This window comes from Hyla sarda, chromosome 3 (genome assembly GCF_029499605.1).
Source record: "Hyla sarda isolate aHylSar1 chromosome 3, aHylSar1.hap1, whole genome shotgun sequence".
Classification (NCBI taxonomy): domain Eukaryota; kingdom Metazoa; phylum Chordata; class Amphibia; order Anura; family Hylidae; genus Hyla; species Hyla sarda.
In genome coordinates, this window is record NC_079191.1 from 301,285,785 (window position 1) to 301,306,034 (window position 20,250).

Sequence of the window (20,250 nt, forward strand, 5' to 3'; positions counted from 1 at the left end):
TTATATATATACATACACAAGATGTTTCAACTAGTTTAGTTCCCATAAAAAAATAAAAAATGTGATAAGGTCCTAAAAAGAATAATCAGCCGACAGTGGTTACTTCACTTCTTACATAATTAAAAAGACAAACTGCCTCAGACGAAGACTTGTTTTTAACCCTAGCAGAAAAACACATTTAGATTTAAACTAGCAAACCTGTACCAAAAGCATTTAAAAACTAGCAATTGCTTTCTACTTTTATTTTATAACTTGTATTGTTGAACCTAAACATTGCAATTAAAAACTGTATTTTACATGCACATATGCACTATTTTTTTGTGATATTTCAGTCTGGCTATGATTAAACTTAAAATAATTCCACTTAGACAAAATTTACAATTTTCTTATTAATATTCCTCAATAATAACATTGTATTAAAATAAGACTTTTTTATCTCCTTAATTGTTTAAAAATGTATATCCTAGGGGTTACATTTCTTCCTATTAAGAAAATAGGAAGAAATATACTTAAAAAAGGGACCACAAGTAAGTGTGTTAATTGGAAATGTTAATGCAGATTTTAAATAGTAATTTGAGGCATTTCAACTACTGTATTCAATGTGGTATGTGACTATAATGAGGCAAGAATGTATTAATTACCTTTTTACACAGTAATGTTTTTTTATATGTTTCAGCAGTAAAAATGATGGAGCTTTAGGATAGAACCAGTTCAGAGACGTATTAGCTCATTCTAAGGCATTGCAGAATAAGTTGATGCCATGTACAGATTATTTAGCATATGTCAAAATTCACTCTTGTAGCCTGTATAGTTTAGAATCAGAAGCTAACTAAAGTAGAGATATGGTTCAAATGTTGTACTAAAATACCATCTAATTAAAGGATTACATTTTATTTATATTGTAATATCACTTATGCTACTGATCCATTAGTAATAATGTTGCTGATAAGCCAATATATTAAAAACACTAGTACCTTAGCAGTGATATACAATTTGTTACTACATATTCAAACATTTTTCTCATTTAAATTATCTTATATTCTTTTATATATACAGCCTTTATACTAAATGTTTTTGAAGTGTCCAAAAATTTTATGTAAATGTCCAGTGTAAAATGTAAACAAAACTGCTCATATAAAAAAAAAAAATTAACACTACTGTGAGAAACTTCAATTTTTGACAGTGATGAAAAGCGTGGGCTTTTTTTTTGCTATGCAACAATACTTTATTTCAGTAGATTATTGCGATGTAAAATAGTGCTTTACATGTAGCCATAATTTCATAAATTCATGAAGTTCTAACTTACAGACTGGACCAAGACAGACCACATCTACTCAAGGTAGCTCTTTGTCTAGAAACTTATTGTAATATTGTATTATACAAATGTTAAAAATGGGGAAAAGGTGAATATACATTATAAACATCTTAAAATGTATGATATATATTTAAGAATACACTTGTGAAAACAGTGGGTAAAAGAAACTATTGAAACAGATTTTTCAGATTTATGTTTTATTGAAATTTCACACATTTTCAAAATATTGAACACCTACACGAAATACAAAATTAAAACAATATAATAAATTACCCACCCCTTTTCTGCAAAAAAAAATAAAATACAATGATTGTCAAGGCTAGACAAAAGTCTATTATATGTATTCACAAATCACACATTTTAAAATGCTAAATTAAAGAATTAAAGCAAAAAACAAAACTGTCAATACATTGCCATTGATTGTCTTATTCATGTTATTCTATAATGCTGACCATTCTTAAATAATTATTATAAAAACTTCAAGTACATATACATCATTCCACTGAATCCCCCCCCCCCCCCCCCCCCTCTTCATTTGTTTTGTTTTACATAGTAAATCTTAAGATGCAGCATATAATTCTGATTTACTGGAATTGCGTCTCACATTATCAATTATACATTTCAGGTGTTTATAACTTACATAAATAATAATAAAAATAAATATACCCTTTAAGTTTTTGCAGCAGATTTTAAACAGATACATCAGTGTGTCTGTGAAACAAAAACAAAAAACATCACCATAGTTGACCAACCTATAAAAGCAGTATTTTGCCTGTTCTTTTAAGAACCCACATTATACCTGCATTCATATATTATCTGCATCAGTGTCTTGGTTCAAGCATCAGTAGTTAAATAGTATGCATATATATTTTGTTATGAAATGAATAATTTTTTTATGAAGTGCCATTTAATATTTTTTGTAACAATGCACAATCTTATATACTTACTAATTAAATATTGCATCTGGAAATATCTGTAAACAGGTATATTTTCAGGGAAGAAGGTATAATTTGTCTGAAATTAAATCTGAAAAAAATTAATAATACACGCGCAACACTTTTTTTTGTCTGAATATAAAGTTGCATTTTTAAGAGCATCTCTCTTTTGAGAAAAAATATGTTCAAATAAATTATCCTGTAAATTCATAATGCTAATAAAAGAATTATTCATGCATCTTTGTTGTTTAAATAGTTAACAGAAGGAAACTAAAAGCAGCATTCAGTTGACAACACTTCATGATTTTAATTTATACAAAAATTATACATTATTAAGCCAAGTTGAACACTTAACTATCTCCACAATCCTTTTTATTTATTCCAAATTATGTTTTCACAAAAAAACACAAGCCATATATTTTAATATTACTGATAATGATGTTTTATTTTTTATGTGAAAATTTAAGCTCTACTCTAAATGGAAGCATTTACTCCTCAGATTTTCTTTTATGAAGCAGGAGGAGCAGGATATATTCAATTTAGTTTAAAACCTTCAGAGTGGCTTTATCACATCAATCAAGTGCACATTATATGGCAGTTAAAATGCCATCAGATGGTCCCTAGTGTTAGCTGACCAAAGTCTAGATCACCCCAACCTGTTCCTAACAAAAAGACACATAAATTAATATTAATACAACATTCAGTGTAGAGACCCATTATGTGTCAATCTGATAAAGTGCAACACTGATCTCAAACAACTACATTTTTTGTCAAACAAATGATTTTCCATGTGATTCAAATTCTAAAATTACATGGCTCATTTTTGTTTGCATAACAAAAATGTATATTACTTTTAAAATTAAAAAAAATTAGGTTGAGTGTAAAGGGGATATTAAACATCTTGTTAAATACACTTACAGTGCACATTACAGTGTACTTGTATGCATGCATAACTTTGTATGCAAGCGAGAACATACATTGCATTCATTTCCAAAGTTCTTGAGAGCTATCTTCTAAAGTCCAGTCTCTTACCCCAGGCAAGTTCAATGCTTCACTCTTAACAGATAAAGAGTTTACCAGTTCACAGTGAAATTTTCTGATGTGTCTGTATAGGTCTCCAGACTGTGTAAACCTTCTTTCACACCACTTACAAGCATGTGGTTTCTCCCGAGTATGAACAACAGCATGCCGGCTCAGGTTATGAGAGTACTGGAAACTTTTTCCACACTGAGTACAAGTGAAAGGCTTTTCCCCAGAATGAGTCCGCTCATGACGTTTTAGAGTGTACATACAGGAAAAGGTCTTACCACAGAGAGAGCAGGTAGGGACATGGACATCATTAGTGGGTTTACTTCGTATACCATCTTGTTCTCGAAAGTGTGTACTTAAATGAATTTGAAGGATGTGTGGACTTGGAAACACTTTGTTACAAAGTGGACACATAAAGATTTGCCCTGCAGGATTAAGCATGTTTGAAACAAAAGGAAGAAGACTAGTGTCCATGTTACTTTCTATCTGAACTCTCTCATTATCAGGAGTGATCATTTCATCATCACTTGTCTTTTCATCATGATCCAGCTCTCTCAAGACTGAATCTTCTCGTACATTGCCCAAATGGACAGACTCATAATGTGTCCTAGCATCATTACTTATGCCTTCTTTCACAGTGCTTTGCTCCATATCATATTCAGTAGTATCTATATCATTTTCATCACAAGATCCTTCTTTTTCTACTTTTACATGAACTATAGTGTTTCTCAATGTTTCTGGTGAAGAAAAGTAGGAATTACTCAATGGTTCAGCTCCCGACACACTGGATTTCACAGACAGGTCCAGGACACAGTCTGAATCTCCTATATCCCTTAAGGAAGTGTTAGACCTCCCAGATAAGGAGCCAGCTGAGCTGCAAGGGCTATGTGCAGTTTTCACAGCATTTGCGTGAGTTTCAGTTTCTATGCTAGTTTGAGTAATGCTGGTTGAATCAGAGGGTAACCTCAACCACATGTTTTCAGATTCAGCTGTCAAATCGCCTCGACTAGGAAGAATGTTTAACTTTTCGGCTTCACCATCTTCATCATCACTGGGCAGATCACCTGCCATGTGGCTACTACCATCTGAGAGGCTTTCTATTTTATCTGAACAACTCGAAAAGTCTTCCTCTTTTTTTGTGCTGTCTGCCTCTGTTGTTGCTTTTTCTTTCAGTTTCTTTTTACAGACTTTCACTATGTCATACATGTGAAGATAACTGGCAGCTGCAAGCACATCTTCAACAGGCAGATCTTTAAACTGGAGTTTCCCTTCATACATGAATTCAAGCAGGAGAGCAAAGGCTGGAGCTGTAACAATGTCACTGTTCAAGTTAACAATGTCTCTTTTGTCTAGCTGATCCTTGTAAAAGAGGTGGAAATACATGCTGCATGAAGCCAGTACAGCTCTGTGAGCTCTGAAATGGGCATCTCCTACCAGAACAGTACAATCGCACAGAAATCCTTGATCTCTCTGCTCACTCAAACACTGTAGCAAATGTCTGCTATGTTCTGGAAATTCCATGCTGTCTTCATAACCTAAATAACAGAAATAATATATTAGAAGTGGTAACATAATTCATATTATTAATCATATATATATATATATATATATATATATATATATATATTCATTGACAGAATCTAACTCGTACTGCCATAAATTCTAGAACTGCAATTTTAAAAGAAAAAATGCAAATGATCACAAGCCTCACAGATCAGAAAAATATATTTAATTCTTTATTAATGTACATGCCCTCTACAATACGCTTTGTGCCTGTGCGTAGAAAGGATAGTACACAGTATAAAAACTAAATAATTCCAACCATAACAATTCTATAGGGATTTTGTACAAATTTGAATAAGGCCATGCTGGCGCAATAAACCAAGTTAACCTAGTGTGCAGGGCTTAATAACTTTGTACAAGTTATAGCAGTACATAATTATTCAAATAGAACAACTGCATTTATAACAACCTAATATATTTTATAGTAAAATAGTCTTACATTGTCTTAACAAATAAAAGAATTCAAAGATTAACAAATACAATCACTTTAAGTGCCCTGTAACCCACATCAATCCTAATCCTTAAGAGGGCTAAAAATAAAGATTTGAGGGCAGCTCACAAGGTAGCTGTGATCAAATTAGTAGGCTGAAAGGACAGAGGGACGAAGAAGGAAGCTTATAAACATCTGATCCAGCTGACGGTGGCCATATGGCAGCTGCTGCCCAGATAAAGAGATTAAGAATAGAGGAGTGCGATTACAGCTGTCTGGCCAATTCAAGCAGCTCAAATCTACAAGTTCTAAATTAGTTTGCTAGTACATAAACAAGTATGAAGAATAAATGCATAACGTACAATACATTTAATACATTTGTATATGCAGGAAACGCGAACACAATAGACAGAAACATGAAGTAGGGTGAATGTTTAATATGAATAGTGAAAAAGAGACCTAAGAGATCAAATAGACTGCAACCTTAATTTAGGCCTGTTTTTCCTTCCCAATGCTTTACGACAACCAGACATGACTGCACATAAAACAAAAAAGACAATATTTTGAAGCACTTAACATGCTTAAAAGCTGTAAGAAGAAGATGGTGAACATCCACAATGTTTCACAACAAACTAAAATACCCATCACGCATTCTTTATCACTAAGGAGACCCTCAGACAGTATGGTTTTAACCACATCTACACAGAAGCAAAACATTTGCAATATATCACAATAAAACATTAATATTACAAAATAATATACACCGCTGACGGCTGAGAAATGCGGTTACAAAAGCACACTATTTTGAGCCAAATAAGTCACAATAAAAATAACTTATAAAGCAATAAATCATATGTATGAAATAATCAATATACAACTGCAATTACTACAAGTCCTACCTTTTTTATACATAGACTTGATGATGTACTCCACTCTCACAAGTGCTGTATGCTGGTTGTATATTGATCAACTCAAGAAAATGTAAAAAATAAATAAATAAAGAAAAAAAAAAAACACAGACTGACAAACAGATGCAAAGTGGAGAGGATGTTAGAGAGGAATAAGATACCTTTTCCCCACACAGCTCTGCACACACTAACTCCCTGGCTGTGTGTTAGAATAAAAGGCTGAGGGATGGCAAGCTGTCAGCTGCTCTGACATCATGTTCAGATGGAAATGCTACCTCCAGCTGTGCTCCTTTTAATGCCATATGCTGCTCCTCTACACTCCTGCCACCAGCTTTTTCTTCGGATAACTTTTTTTCTTCAGTTTGTATAAACAAAAACTTCAAAGTTTCCTCTTCTGTAAACTTTCTTCACATACTTACTTAACATATGGACTATTATAATTATGGAATTTTCTAACAACTTCACACCATTTTTGATGATTTTATGTTGAAGGTATAAACTCATACAACATGTTGCTTAAAAATAATATAAAGTGTATATAATGTGAACCCATACTTATGTGCATAACTATCTTTACGTATACAATGAAGAATGCTAAATTACATTTTCATCTTGTTTTGCATTTATTCAAACTACTTCATTGATAGTATAAAAAAGTTTACTTTTATATACATCTTTTAATTATTAATATGGTAGAGAACTAAATAATGTCTAACTTAAAATGCAATTTCCTTACATCTGGGTTTTAAGATTTTTAAAGTGCTCCTGACAAACATACACAAAAAGATCAAGATCTACTTGCAAGTGGCTGATGAAATAACACTGCAACATCATAGCGAAAGTACGGTACATGTTTCTATTCTGTTCATGCACCTCACATCTGCGATTGTGACAAACACTAAACATTTAGAACCTGACTAGTGAAATGTGAAGATTACATATAAGGTGGATTACTAAAATATTTCAGGAGCCTTTTGATGTAGGTGGTTCAAACATAAAAACTATGTAACAATTTTACATACTTAATCTCACACCTAACAATGTTTAACCCCTTTAAGACCATGTACGTGTATACACGTCCAGGCTGGATGCACGTTCCGCCATTAGGACGTGTATACTCGTCCATGGTTCTCGTGGGTGCTGCCCAGTGCACCCACGAGATCGCGGCAGGGACTCGGCTGTAACACAGAGCCGGGACCCTGCCGCAGTAAACTTCGGGCCCGGCAGTTTAACCCTTAGAGCCTTAAAGAGGCACGTGCTGATATGCTGCCTGCTAGTGTAAAACTAGCAGGCAGCATGTGTCTGCAATGCTTTAGAATACTAAGTATTCCAAAGCATAAAAAAGGTGAAAAAAATATAAAATAAATTAATGTGTATAAAAATAAAAAAAAAAGTATAAAAATTGCCCCAAAAAAGTGTAAGAAAAATTTAAAAAATAAAAATACATTTATTAAATAAATATAATGAAAAATACAAATGTATAATGTGTAGGATCACATGGCACACATCTGCAGCATATTACATGCTGCGGATGCCCGCCAACAGTCACAATGAGCTCCCTGCTGCAGCTTGGTAGCTTTGTGTGTCCACCAATAGCGGCGGATTTCCCGTCAGCAGTCATGAGTGGACACACTGAGCTACCCAGCCACAGCAGTGATCTCGCCCTTGTGACTGCTGGGGGTCATCCGTGGTGTGAAATATGCTGCGGATGTGCTTAATGTGACCCTAAACTGCGTCCCGTTCATACTGCGTTTCCGCAGTGTTAGAGGTATCCATCAGCATCATGTCAAAAAGAGTGATGCTGACGTATACTGTAGCAGCTCCATTCATTTCTGAATGAGACTGCTACAGTATACATTGGCATCCCTTTTTTGACATGACAACAGACACTAGAGATGAGCGACCTTACAGTAAATTTGATTCGTCACAAACTTCTCGGCTCAGCAGTTGATGACTTATCCTGTATAAATTAGTTCAGCTTTCAGGTGCTCCGGTGGGCTGTAAAAGGTGGACTGTATCCACCTTTTCCAGCCCTCGAGAGCACCTGAAAGCTGAACTAATTTATGCAAGATAAGTCACCTATACTGCAGAAATGCAGTATGAATGGGGACTATTCATATAATGATGCCCTGAAAGCCAAAGGGGGCTCCTCACCTTCTTGGTCCTACCAGGCGGTCAGGCAACCAGATATGGCCTAAGTAGGGGTACTGCCCAGCCCCGGACGAACAGGGTGATAAAATATGGGGTGTATTTCCTCCATTTCAAAAGCGACTTGCAAAAATGAAGTCCCACAAATAAAGAATTTGTGGGGAAAAAAAGCTAATTGTAATTTTTTCCATTGACATTGAAATAATTCTAGCCACACAATAAGGGCTCAACGTACTCACTTTTGCCCTAGGTGAATACTTTAGGGGGTGAAGTTTCGAAAATGGGGTCACATCTGGGGGTGCGGTATTGTTCTGACAGCTAGAATGCTTTGCAAGAAGAAGTGTGGCCTATAATTTGTATAATGATATCCTAAAAGTCAAATGGGGCTCCTCTCCTTTTGGGTCCCACCATGTGGTCATGCAACCAAATATGGTCTAAGCGGGGGGGATTACCGAGCACGGGACAAACAGCGTAATAAAATATGGGGCGCATTTTCTACTTTTCAGATGCAATGCACAATAAATATGTCCCACGAATAATGCATTTGTGTAAAAAAAAAAAAAATTTCCACTGAGTTTGTATCCATTCCAGCCACACAAAAAGGACTCAAAGTACTCCCTTTTGGTCTAGATGAATACTTTAGGGGGTGCAGTTTCCAAAATGGGGTCACTCGTGGGGGTTCTGTATGGCTCTGACCGCTAAAACCCTTTGCAGGCATGAAGTGCGGCCTATAATCCATTCGGCCTAAAATGATGCCCTGAAAGCCAAATGGCGCTCCTCTCCTTCTGGATCCTACCACGTGGCCAAGGAACCAAATATGGCCTAAGCGAGGGTATTTCCAAACCCAGGCCAAGCAGCTTAATAAAATAAAGGGTGCATTTCTTGCAATATCAGAAGTGATGTACAAAAAATATGCCCCACAAATGATGCATTTGTGAAAAATTTCAAATTTTTAACACTGACTTTGTAATAATTCCTGCCAAAAAATGATGGTGTTAAAATACTCACTGAACCCCCTAGCGAATACCTTGAGGGGTCTATTTTTTTTTAAATGGGGTCATTTGGGGGGGGGGGGTGTTCCTATGTTCTACCACCTTCAAATTTCTGCATAGCTTGCATAGCACATTAAAAAAAAAAGATGCACTTTTCAAATTTTCTCAATTTTCTAAATTTCAAGTTAAATTGTTAGGCTTCTAATTCATTTAAAATGTTAATTAAAAACAAAAAAAAATGCTGTCAAAATAAAGTAGACATCTGAAAGTATAGGTTTCATAAACTATTTGGTCAGTAAGTATAAATATATGCAACCGATTCGTGTTAAAATAGCAAAAAATCTTAATTTTTATGATTTTGTGCATTGTAAAAAAAAATTTAAAATACAAATGACATTGGCTTACTTTTACTATGTACATGAAGGACAACTTGTGACAAAAAAACAATGTCAGAACTATCGTGATTGGCAAAAAGTTACCAGAGTTATTCTCTAATAAAGACAGACATCCCCGATTTGATAAAACAGGCCTGGTCTTTCAGGGGCGTACAGGTTCACTTGTACTGGTCCTTAAGGGGTTAATTGTAGACAACTTGATTTGGCTGTGAATGCCTTTCTCTGGCTAGTGATTTCATCAAGGGAGATTCTAAGGCTATGTTCACATGCCAGAATTTATGTGCAGCAGAGTCCCATTGATTTCAATGGGATTCTGCTGCACTGTGCACATAACAGAATTTTCGCACCAGATGTTTCCGGCGCAGAAATTCCGATGTCCGCAGGAAGAAAAGACATGTCTATTCTTTCTGTGGATTCTGTATGGAATGCATAGACCTCTATGAAAGGAAACACCCGTGAGCGGTTCTATTATGCCGGCATCCGCAGTCTGTAGTTTATCGGCACTGAGATTTTCCGTGCAAATATTCTGGTGTGTGAACATAGCCTCAGTGTACATTATGCAATTTCTTTTACTATGAAACTTTTTCAGAGAAAGGTTCTGCCAAAAGTTTGCATGAAACAAGAGTGCTTTTCCCACACCCGCTGTGCTTCCCTGATTGGAGGCCCTATTCTCAGATGGGCTATGTTCTCCCTTTAAAGGGGTACTCCACCCCAAGACATCTTATCCCCTATCCTGCACATATCCTTTGGATAGGGGATAAGATGTCTAGGGGTGGAGTACCCCTTTAACTCGCCCCAATGGCATGGATGACAGGACTTAAGCAAGTCATGATGCCCCTCACATTCTACAGTGAGTAATACAGATCATTAACTGTACAGTACATGACATGCTCCCAAAATTTGTATATGCATAGCTCAAAGTCAGGCTACACTAGTAGTGGCCAGTGATCATTGTTAAAAGGGTACTCCAGTGGAATTTTATTTATTTTTTTTTAATCAACTGGTGCCAGTAAGTTAAAAAACTGATTTGTAAATCTTTCGAGTACTTATCAGCTGCTGTATGCTCCTTAGGAAGTATTTTTTTTTTACTTTTCTTTCTGACCAAAGTGCTCTCTGCTGACACCTCTGTCCATTTCAGGAACAGGAGAAAATCCCCATAGCAAACCTCTCCTGCTCTGGACAGTTCCTGACAGAGGTGTCAGCAGAGAGCACTGTGGTCAGACAGAAAAGAAAAACTTCCTGTGGAACATACAGCAGCTGATAAGTACTGGAAGGAGTAAGATGTCTTAATAGAAGTAATTTACAAATCTGTTTAACTTTCTGGACAACAGATGATGTGAAAAAAATAATTTTCCACTGGAGTTCCCCTATAGTGGGTCATGTTTCAATCTCTCCCTTCCCTCAGTCCATTGGCCACTGAAAGGTTAGTAAACCAGCTCTGCCTTATAATCCAGGTAATGTTAAACTGTAGCCATATATTTTTTTCTTTTGATTACCCATTAAAAAAAAAAAAAACTTTATTACTTGACTTTATAAGAGTACATCTCAAATTCTGCAAAAAAAAATAAATAAATAAATAAAATGTTGAGCTTAATGTATACCCAAAATTAAAGTAGTCCTTGATTGGAAATTACCCTAATTGACACATTTGGACCAATGTTTGATTTTTAATACAATCCATTTAGTGAATCTGTGAATGCAGCTGATTTGTACACTACCATCCTCAAGTTCTTGGCTTAACAAGCTATGCTATAACTACCGTAAGTATACATGGCAAAATAACCAACATACAGAACACATTATTCCTATTCTTAGTGTCTAGTCACATGTATAGTATCCTGAGCATATTTCTAATGTGCAGGATTTGAAGCTTTGTTTAATGATTTAGTTTACATTAAGATTTGCATTATAAAACCTGTCACTTTAAATATGTGCAGGATTCTGTATGCGCGAATACACCCTCAAAGGGGTTTTGTACACAAAATCAAAGAAAGTTCATATAAGGTTGGGGCAGCCATATAAACGACATCAGCACCTTACAGCAAGGTATAGTTGTACACCACTGTGATGTTGTGATGGAAGACGTTCTAGCAGCAGGTCATCATGCTTAGATGATGTGTTGCCAGTATGGGGAAGAAGCAGGCAGCATGTAAACAGTTCAAGTATAATGAACATTTATATGACATATTAAGGCCAGGGAGCTTTGTTTGTTTCTCAAAAAAAAAACTACTTTTACTCTCTTAAAATGGCAATAAAATTAAATGTGCATTTTATTTTCTGACAGGATACAAAATAGGACTGAACCTAGTTAAGTACAATAAAGTATTGGTAAATATTCTGGTGCTTAGATCCCACATTATCTCTGGCACAAAAGTACCAAAAATGCTTTCCCATGCATTGTGATCCCAATCTATAGGTCTATTAAAGGTGTATTCCGGTTTCAGTAAAGTGTATTTAATTAAGATTATAACCCTAAGATATATAATATATTGTTAACACAAATTGTACTGCCTTCAGCATGCTTTTGCATGATTCTTCCCAAAAGGAAGTTGTGTAGCTCTTGAATTTTCTATGTGGTATTGTCTCCAGCTCCTGACCCCTTCCTCTCTCCCAACACATCAACCTCTGATGTCCAGGAAGTGTGGCTGAGTGATGTCACTACCTCAGGACTAAGAAACCTAAAGCAAATGGATTTTTGGTGGTTTTAGAACTGGGAAGGAAAGGTAAGCTATACTATATGCTTCTGCAGCATTTTTTTTTTTTTTTAGCTGATGTCAGAGTAACCCCTTTAACTACTACTAACTATGCCTTAGGGCCCTATTACAAGAAGTGATCATCATTTGAAAGGGCAGAAATCACTCTGTGTAACAGGGACAGAAAAGCCTACAAATGGGCAAATGCTCATTCATCGGCTTATCCCATCTTGACTTTCTATAAAATCCTCATTGGCCAGCCACACATGGTGATCAAGCCGTCATTTGCGCGGCCCACCCAGCATGTGGGTAGAGCCCTGTAATAGGTTTTTTTTCAGCTCTAATCTACGGTGAGTGTGGTGCCATATTGCTGAAACTGGATAACAATAATTTTTTAATCCAGAAAAATACCAAGTTAGTTATTTTCCTTTTGGATTTCTATTGCTAGCAGTCTAAGCTTTAGCAGACGTTCTACAGCGTATATTAAAATACTCAAACATTTCAAGTTCTTTGCCAGAAATTGACTTTTGGTACCCAGTAATGAAAACTGGTGCAATCTTTGTCTGAGCTGTTGAAATAGGAAGATTGGGGAACAAAATAATTTTTTACCCTGTTTTTCAAAAGCAGATTTTAGTTTTTACTGGAAAAAAAAAGAAAAATATAACATGGTATTCAAACAATATAAAGTTTAGATCTCCATGAAAGACACCCAAGAATCTTTTTGTATTTTGTATTTATTTGACTATGCTAAAGGGGCAGTAAAGTTAGTGTAGTTCATAATATAGTGTCTGTATCTGTGTTTCATGGTGGTCTCTCAATTCTTATGTGATTTTCACCCCAATATTTATTTTTAACAGCATACAAAATTACTCTCGGGAGTAAAATTACTCTCAGGATTTCCCAGGTTGCAGTGTTTCGAGACCTGACATGACTAGTCAGTTGTGTAAAGGGAGGCAGTCCTGCTTCAATGGGTTGAGCGACAGAGAGATGATTTTGCAAAAGCTGTAGGCACCACGATTAGAAAACACTGATCTTTTGAGCTGATTTGTGCTGCAATGGGTGGGGTGGCTGATGTGTGAGGGAGGAATGTAACTTCATTAACTTCATGCTTACAAGCATGGAACTATGGGATGTGTAGTTTAAAGGGAACCAATCATCCAGATTTTAGCATATATAATGCTCGACAACGCATTATATATTCTATAATTATTATCCTCACCATCCCCAGGGCATGTTTGTGTTTATATTAAGTTATAAAGTCTCCCCCCCCCCCCCCAGAAAGTAGTCCCCTGGGCGGCTTTAATGACGGCTCGCATCATCGCTCTGCTCCCTTAGCGGACAGAGCAGAGCAGTGACGCGAGCCGTCAATCAAGGCGAGGGTTAAGGACCACGCCGCAACGAATGGAGCTGGTGAGTGGAAGTCACCGCCCAGGTGGGGCGACTTTATGACTTAATATCTTTTCCATCCCTGGGGGCACAAACGTCCCCCAGGGATGGTGAGTATAGTGATTTTAGCATATACAACACATAGTCGAGCGTTATATATGTTAAAATCTGCTGATTGGTTCCCTTTAAGAGACCAAACTCCAACAGGAAATACCCATATAGCCTGGCAGGTATGTACTAAAATCACTCCAAAAGGGGTTATCCACCATAAACAGTTTAGTAAATTACTTCTATTAAAATATCTTAATTCTTCCAGTAATTATTAGCTGCTGTATGGTCCACAGGAAATTGAGTTAGTCTCTTCTGTTTGACCACACTGCTCTCTGCTGACACCTCTGTCCATATCAGGAACAAATCCCCATTGCTAACCTCTCCTGCTCCGGACAGTTCCTGACATGGACAAAGGTGTCAACAGAGAGCACTGTGGTCAGACTGAAAAGAACTACTCAATTCCCTCTGTAGTATACAGCAGCTGATAAGTACTGGAAAGATTAAGAATTTTTAATAGAAGTAATTTACATATCTGTTTAACTTTCTGGCCCCAGCTGATTTGAAAAAATTGTTATCCACTGGAGTACCCCTTTAGGACAAGCAAATACACTAAAAAGAGCACTATTGTATCCAGGGGCGCTGCAGGGAAAAGATTTCAGTTTAGCTTGGTTGTGAAAAAGAGCTAATTTCTTTCAAAAACAGCTCCACGTCTGTCCCCAGGTTGTGGGTGGTATTACAACTTGGCTACTGTAACTTCAATGGAATGGAGCTACAGAACCACACCCAACCTGGAGACAAACGCAGAGAGGTTTCTGAAAGAAATAAGCTGTTTTTCTATTACTGGATAAGCCCTTTAATTGACATTTATCTATCAGATTCCTATTAATGTTCTCCCCCCATCACTGGTAAGGTTTCATTATTTCTAGAGCCTGGCTGACTAGTTCATTGTTTGTTCTTTTCCTCCTCTTCGTAGAAGTGTGATACCAACATCCAGCATTTAAATTATTTTCAATTTGTATAACTACTCCACTGTGCATTTATTTTATTTTTTCCCAAAAAATTACATTTTATTTATTTATTTTTCATAAGGGCTTCAAAACTTCTGTAAATTTTACATCTGTTATGAGCTGTGCTACAAATTTGCTACCTCTAATGGCAGCAGCTCTATATATTTGTGTATATATACATGCATTATATTTATGAATTATTCACATATACCGTAAATAGTATAAATAACTATATACACATTAAATCACTTGATAGATTTCCTGTAAACTTAAACAGAAAAAAAAAAAACTCTGTTAAAGTTAGTGTACAGGCTGATTTACCTATCTTTCAACATGTCAGGGGTTAGCATAGCTGGGATCTTTGTTATTTGTGCTTGAGACCATGATGGTGCAAATACAATGTCCCTTCAGCTCATGACTCTGATTTCCTAACAGGCTCCCTTTAGGCTCCCACAAATATATGATAACTGAGATATTTAAAAATACATGTGTTAACAGGTGCACATACCCTAAAAATTAAGAAAAACAATAGTATTCGTGCTGTTAATTGTATAATAAGAATCTCTTTATAACATAAAGACTCAAACGACAGCAAAATTGAAGATATTTCTTTACAAAAAGACATTTAAATTATCCATGCTCATGGAGGCTGAGAAAAAAAAAAACACTAAATAAAACCAAACAAAACAGAAAAAAAAAAGGGAAATCACAAGTTTCTTTAAGGGTAGGATCACACGTGTCATATTTTCCTGCACATTTTTGCAGCTAATTTTGCTACCTATTGACTTCAATGGGTAGGAAAATATGCAGCAAAATACGGCACATGTGACCTTACCATAAAAGTGCATGCTGTGGCTGAACATGTAAGGGACAACACATTATAAAGGATAGATATAATCTGTCAATTATCAATTCTGTCAGCAACATGAGAGTCACCTGTATTTGACATTAGTCTAACAATACTAGAGCTGTTTGTTCCGGCTGAGACAACCCCTCTTACAAAGAAGTCCCCTTGAGACTGAATTCACCTAATATTTTTATGCCTATGTTACCCTCATTAGTCCTGGTTGACTGTGGGTATGGAGTCCCTAACTTACTGCATTTAGTTCAGGATCTTGGACCCTTTGGTGGAGTCTGGACTTGCAGGCCTAATACTGACCTTCAAATACAATATATAGTTTTACTTACTCTACCAAATATATACAATATAGTTTTACTTATTCTACCAAAAGGGAGCTGTTTAGCTTTGGCACATAGAGGGTGTCCTCGATGATGTATATATGCTCTAATAGATTGCACTGAACATGATTGTCTGAAGAAGACACCACTTAAAGGGGTTTTCTTGGTTTAGAACAAAACAATTGCTTGCCTTCCAAAAACAGTGTCAAACCTGTCCATAGGTTGTGTCTATCATTGAAACTCTGTTTCATTGAAGTGAATTGGGCTTCGCTATTATTTCACAAACAAACTACAGGTTGTCTGAAAAGAAGTTGTTTGGACTGAGACAACTTGAAGTCTATTCTACATGTTCTTATTGCACTGTATGTATGAAAACATTTACAATTGGTTTTAAAAATGTGTATACACAATGCTAGATGCTCTTCAGTACTCATTCCATCAGACAAGTTCTCCAATATTGCTCAGTCTGAAGAATTTCTCTTTGCTCTTCTGAATGTTATGCCAAGCTTACATCTTTAGGCTATGGTCACATGGATTGGATTATACATAGATTTCAGCTTCAAATCTGCACAGAAATCAAAAATTATGATGATCATTCAATGCATATGAATGGGGCTTTCGCAAGCCCCTTTGTGTCGTCGTAACTTCCATGCAGATCTGTGACATAGAACTTGTCTGCTGAGGACTCTGCCGGGAAACCCTGATGATTAGCCCCATTGATTTCAATTGGGATAATCCTTAGATAAATCCATGGCAGCTCAAAGTACACATCCACATCAGCAATCTGAAGGTCAGCCCTGAAAATCCTGCCTTGGAAATACATGTTGTATTATTATCCACTGTGCAAAAAAACAAAAAAAAACAATGAAAGGCAGAGAGAGGGGCAGAGAAGTTGTCTGACGGTAAGAGCACTGAACAGCATACAGCAGCTGATATTGTATTGCAAGACACACGGAAGAGAAATGGTCCAAAATGTTTAACCAAAACCAATAGTGCATTTCTTTAAAATACATACATTCAATGCAAAAATTCCCATCTGCAGGAGTCCACAACTTTTACAATTGCTAAAGGATGGCACTTTAATATATAAACAACATAAATAGAGAAACCTAGCCACACATCCACCATTTGTATTTTGATCTACTAGCTTCTCAGCATAATTTCAAAAACTAACAGGTTGTTAGTATACATTTAAAGCCCACTCATCACGTCAAGGCCACCTAGTCAGAGTGGGTCCCTGACCTAACACTCAGGGATGGTTAGGGACCCACTCTAAATAGGTGGCCTTGACATAGCGAGTGGGATTGTACTTTTTGATCAAAATGTATACTAACAACCTGTTTTTGAAATTATGCTGAGAAGCAAGTAGATCAAAATACAAATGGTGGATGTGCGGCTATGATTCTCTATTTGTGTTGTACTTTAATATATGACACAAGTACAACACTTCATTTGACAATTACAGATTTTCTATGATGATAGTTGCTTGACAGATTACCTGAAGCAATGGTCACTGTTTTCTCTCATACAGAAGCCATACAGTATGTCACAAGCTTTCATGATCTGAATTCCACATACAAAGTGATCATACAGCATATCACAAAGGTGAAGAATAGAATATTATAAGAAATCAAAATGCAAACAAGATTGAGTCTGCACTGTAGGCAACAACATTGTAACAGTCAATTAAGACCAGTAGGTTACACACGCAAGCAGACGCATTTTAAAGCACTGCAAGTGAGACTAATATAGAACTCTGTAAAAATTGGCTTTGATCTGCGCATTTCTTGCTGGTCTTCAGAAGGGTAATATCCCATAAGGAAGGTTCCATCTATTTGAACTGGCTTATTTTCACAGCAATGTGCATGAAGTTCTGCAAACCCAATTCAGATAAAGGAGCGTCTCAAATTTAATTTTTGAACAAACCTGCCAAATGTCAACATACTCCATTAATAACGTAGTGTGGAGGTATACATTAGTTATAATAAAAAAAACACATGCAATATCCAAGAAAACAGCAGGAAAAGGATGGGGGCCCATAATGGATCCATAATAAAAACTTCGAAAACAAGTGTCAGACAGAAGTCACTGCCCCCAGCAAAACAAACTGTATATTGATCAACTTAAAACTATTCTTAAAAAAAAAAAAAGAAAGAAAGATTTGTGATAAAACAAGGGTGTTCAGATATCATTGGGACCTGTACACACTGTGACTCAAAGTGCAGAAACCAAACTTGTGTCAGTCAGAAGACCGTGTGGATCTACTGAAGCCAATGTCTAAGGCAGTGTTTCTCAACCAGGGTGCCTCCAGCTGTTGCAACACCTTGCATACTGGGACAGCCTTTAATAACTAGAGGCACCCTGGTAGAGAAACACTGGACTAAGGATAAAAAGAAAAACTGTTACATACAGCGATGTCGTGTATTAGGATGCACCTCAACAATAGTGACCCGAACAATAAAGAGGGGGGGGGGGACCTTCTGAAATGCAAGCACACGTGTGGGACAATACATTATATATATTTATTTGTTCTTCGGTATAGAAAACACATGTAGAACAGCAAAGATAAAGCCCATGCCAAGTGGGAAGCCAGCCGGGCAGTCACATACCCGCACCTGCTCCAAAGAGCTCAGCCCAGAGCCCGTTCCGTGCCCCCGGCGGGAGAACTCATTGCCAGCTCTGAGGTCACCTGCCTGGGGCAGTTATGGAACTCGTCTCGGAGACCTGTTCCATATACTCACGTCCTTCCTTCTTCTGGGAAGAGTGAGTCAGCGGCGGAAAGAGCTCGTCCTTGACCCTGCCCGGTACAAAGTGAAGCAGCCCTCCATTCCCCGCGCCTCTTACTCTTAGGAATGCCGGCCACTGCTCCTCCAGTGACCGCCGGCTCCCCCGCTGCTGCTCTCCGCCAGGCGCCGACTCGGTAGCTCAGCGCTCTATTATTAAGGTCTCCCCAGCGCACAGACCCAGGGCGGCACACGGCGCACACATCAGCCTGGCGCGTATTAGCGGGCCAGGTGCCAGGAAAGGTGGCCACCAAGGCGAACAGGGAAGGATGGCAGAGACTGGCAAAGTAACGCGCCTGCGCGAGAGTTCACGACGGCAGAGGCGGGGAATGTTCAGCGCCGTTCCGCTGTGTGTCTACCGCTGTCGGTGTGCGTGCATGTGTGTGAGGTGCTGCCCTCTGCATGTTCTGCTGTAGTGTTCATTGTGCTGAGACGCTACCATTCCCTGGCTGGTCATTGTGTGGAGAAGAAGACAGACCCGGTTACTTTCGCCTTCCGGGAACTTGGTTCAGTTGTTCCCAGGCTTTGGCTGTCCGGGTGGCTATGCTGGGAGTTATAGCTTTGCAACAGCTGGAGGCCCTCTCGTTGACAAACACTGCCTTAGTTTCTTTCAGCAGCATCTGCAAAAATAGATAGGAAACATAGTTTGTGTAATCTACTATGGATTTTCATTTTCATAACAAACACAATTTAACTGTTGAGTAGGATCAAGAATGGTTTTACCACCTCATGATTTACACCTACTGTATATATTGGAAGAAGAAGAATGTCCAGCGCAGCAAAGGCTCAAATGCAGGTAATATTTATTCTGACACGGCAGTACAGGTAAAAGAACAGCAGTGACGCTTTTCGACCGCTTAAGCGATCTTAGTCATGACTAAGATCGCTTAAGCGGTCGAAACGCGTCACTGCTGTTCTTTTACCTGTACTGCCATGTCAGAATAAATATTACCTGCATTTGAGCCTTTGCTGCGCTGGACATTCTTCTTCCTGTATGCTTACAGCCTAGTCCGGGCTGAGTCCGTAGCGCGTGAGTGGCAACCTATTAGGGGTGAGCTGGATATATCTGTGGACTGTACTGTATATATTGTAAAGGCTGAAATTAGACTAATTCTGATCATTATGCATCTATCATCCCACCCCTAGTGGTGGGATTTTCAAAGGCAGTTTTCTTTAATAAAATGTGAAAAGTACAGGAGATCGCGAGGGGTCCCAGCGATCAGACCCCCTGCGATCTGAAACTTTCCCCCTTTCCATAGGATAGGGGATAAGTTTTTCAGCACTGGACTACTCCTTTAAGCACAATTCTCATTTTTGCCCTTTTTTTTTCTCATCGTCTAAAAAATCATAATGTGTTTAATTTTGCACCTACAGACCCATATAAGGGCTTGTTTTTTGCGTCAACAATTGTACTTTGTATTGACATTACTTATTTT

At 37.4% G+C, this 20,250-nt stretch overlaps 1 protein-coding gene across 5 annotated transcripts; it reads right to left on the reverse strand.

Moving 5' to 3' along the window:
• Positions 1–1,476: 1,476 nt before the first annotated feature.
• ZBTB18 (zinc finger and BTB domain containing 18) lies at positions 1,477–19,082 on the reverse strand. Of its 5 annotated transcripts, none has more exons than XM_056566963.1 (2): positions 18,876–19,082; positions 1,477–4,814 (listed from the first exon to the last, which is right to left on the reverse strand). In XM_056566963.1, the coding sequence occupies exon 2, from the start codon at positions 4,798–4,800 to the stop codon at positions 3,235–3,237; it is 1,566 nt and encodes a 521-aa protein (XP_056422938.1). In that variant the 5' UTR covers positions 4,801–4,814; positions 18,876–19,082; the 3' UTR covers positions 1,477–3,234. The 5 variants fall into 5 exon arrangements, with proteins under 5 accessions (XP_056422938.1, XP_056422935.1, XP_056422936.1 ...); XM_056566960.1 differs by having other exon boundaries at positions 18,773–18,903; XM_056566961.1 differs by lacking the exon at positions 18,876–19,082 and adding an exon at positions 18,641–18,754.
• Positions 19,083–20,250: the final 1,168 nt, after the last annotated feature.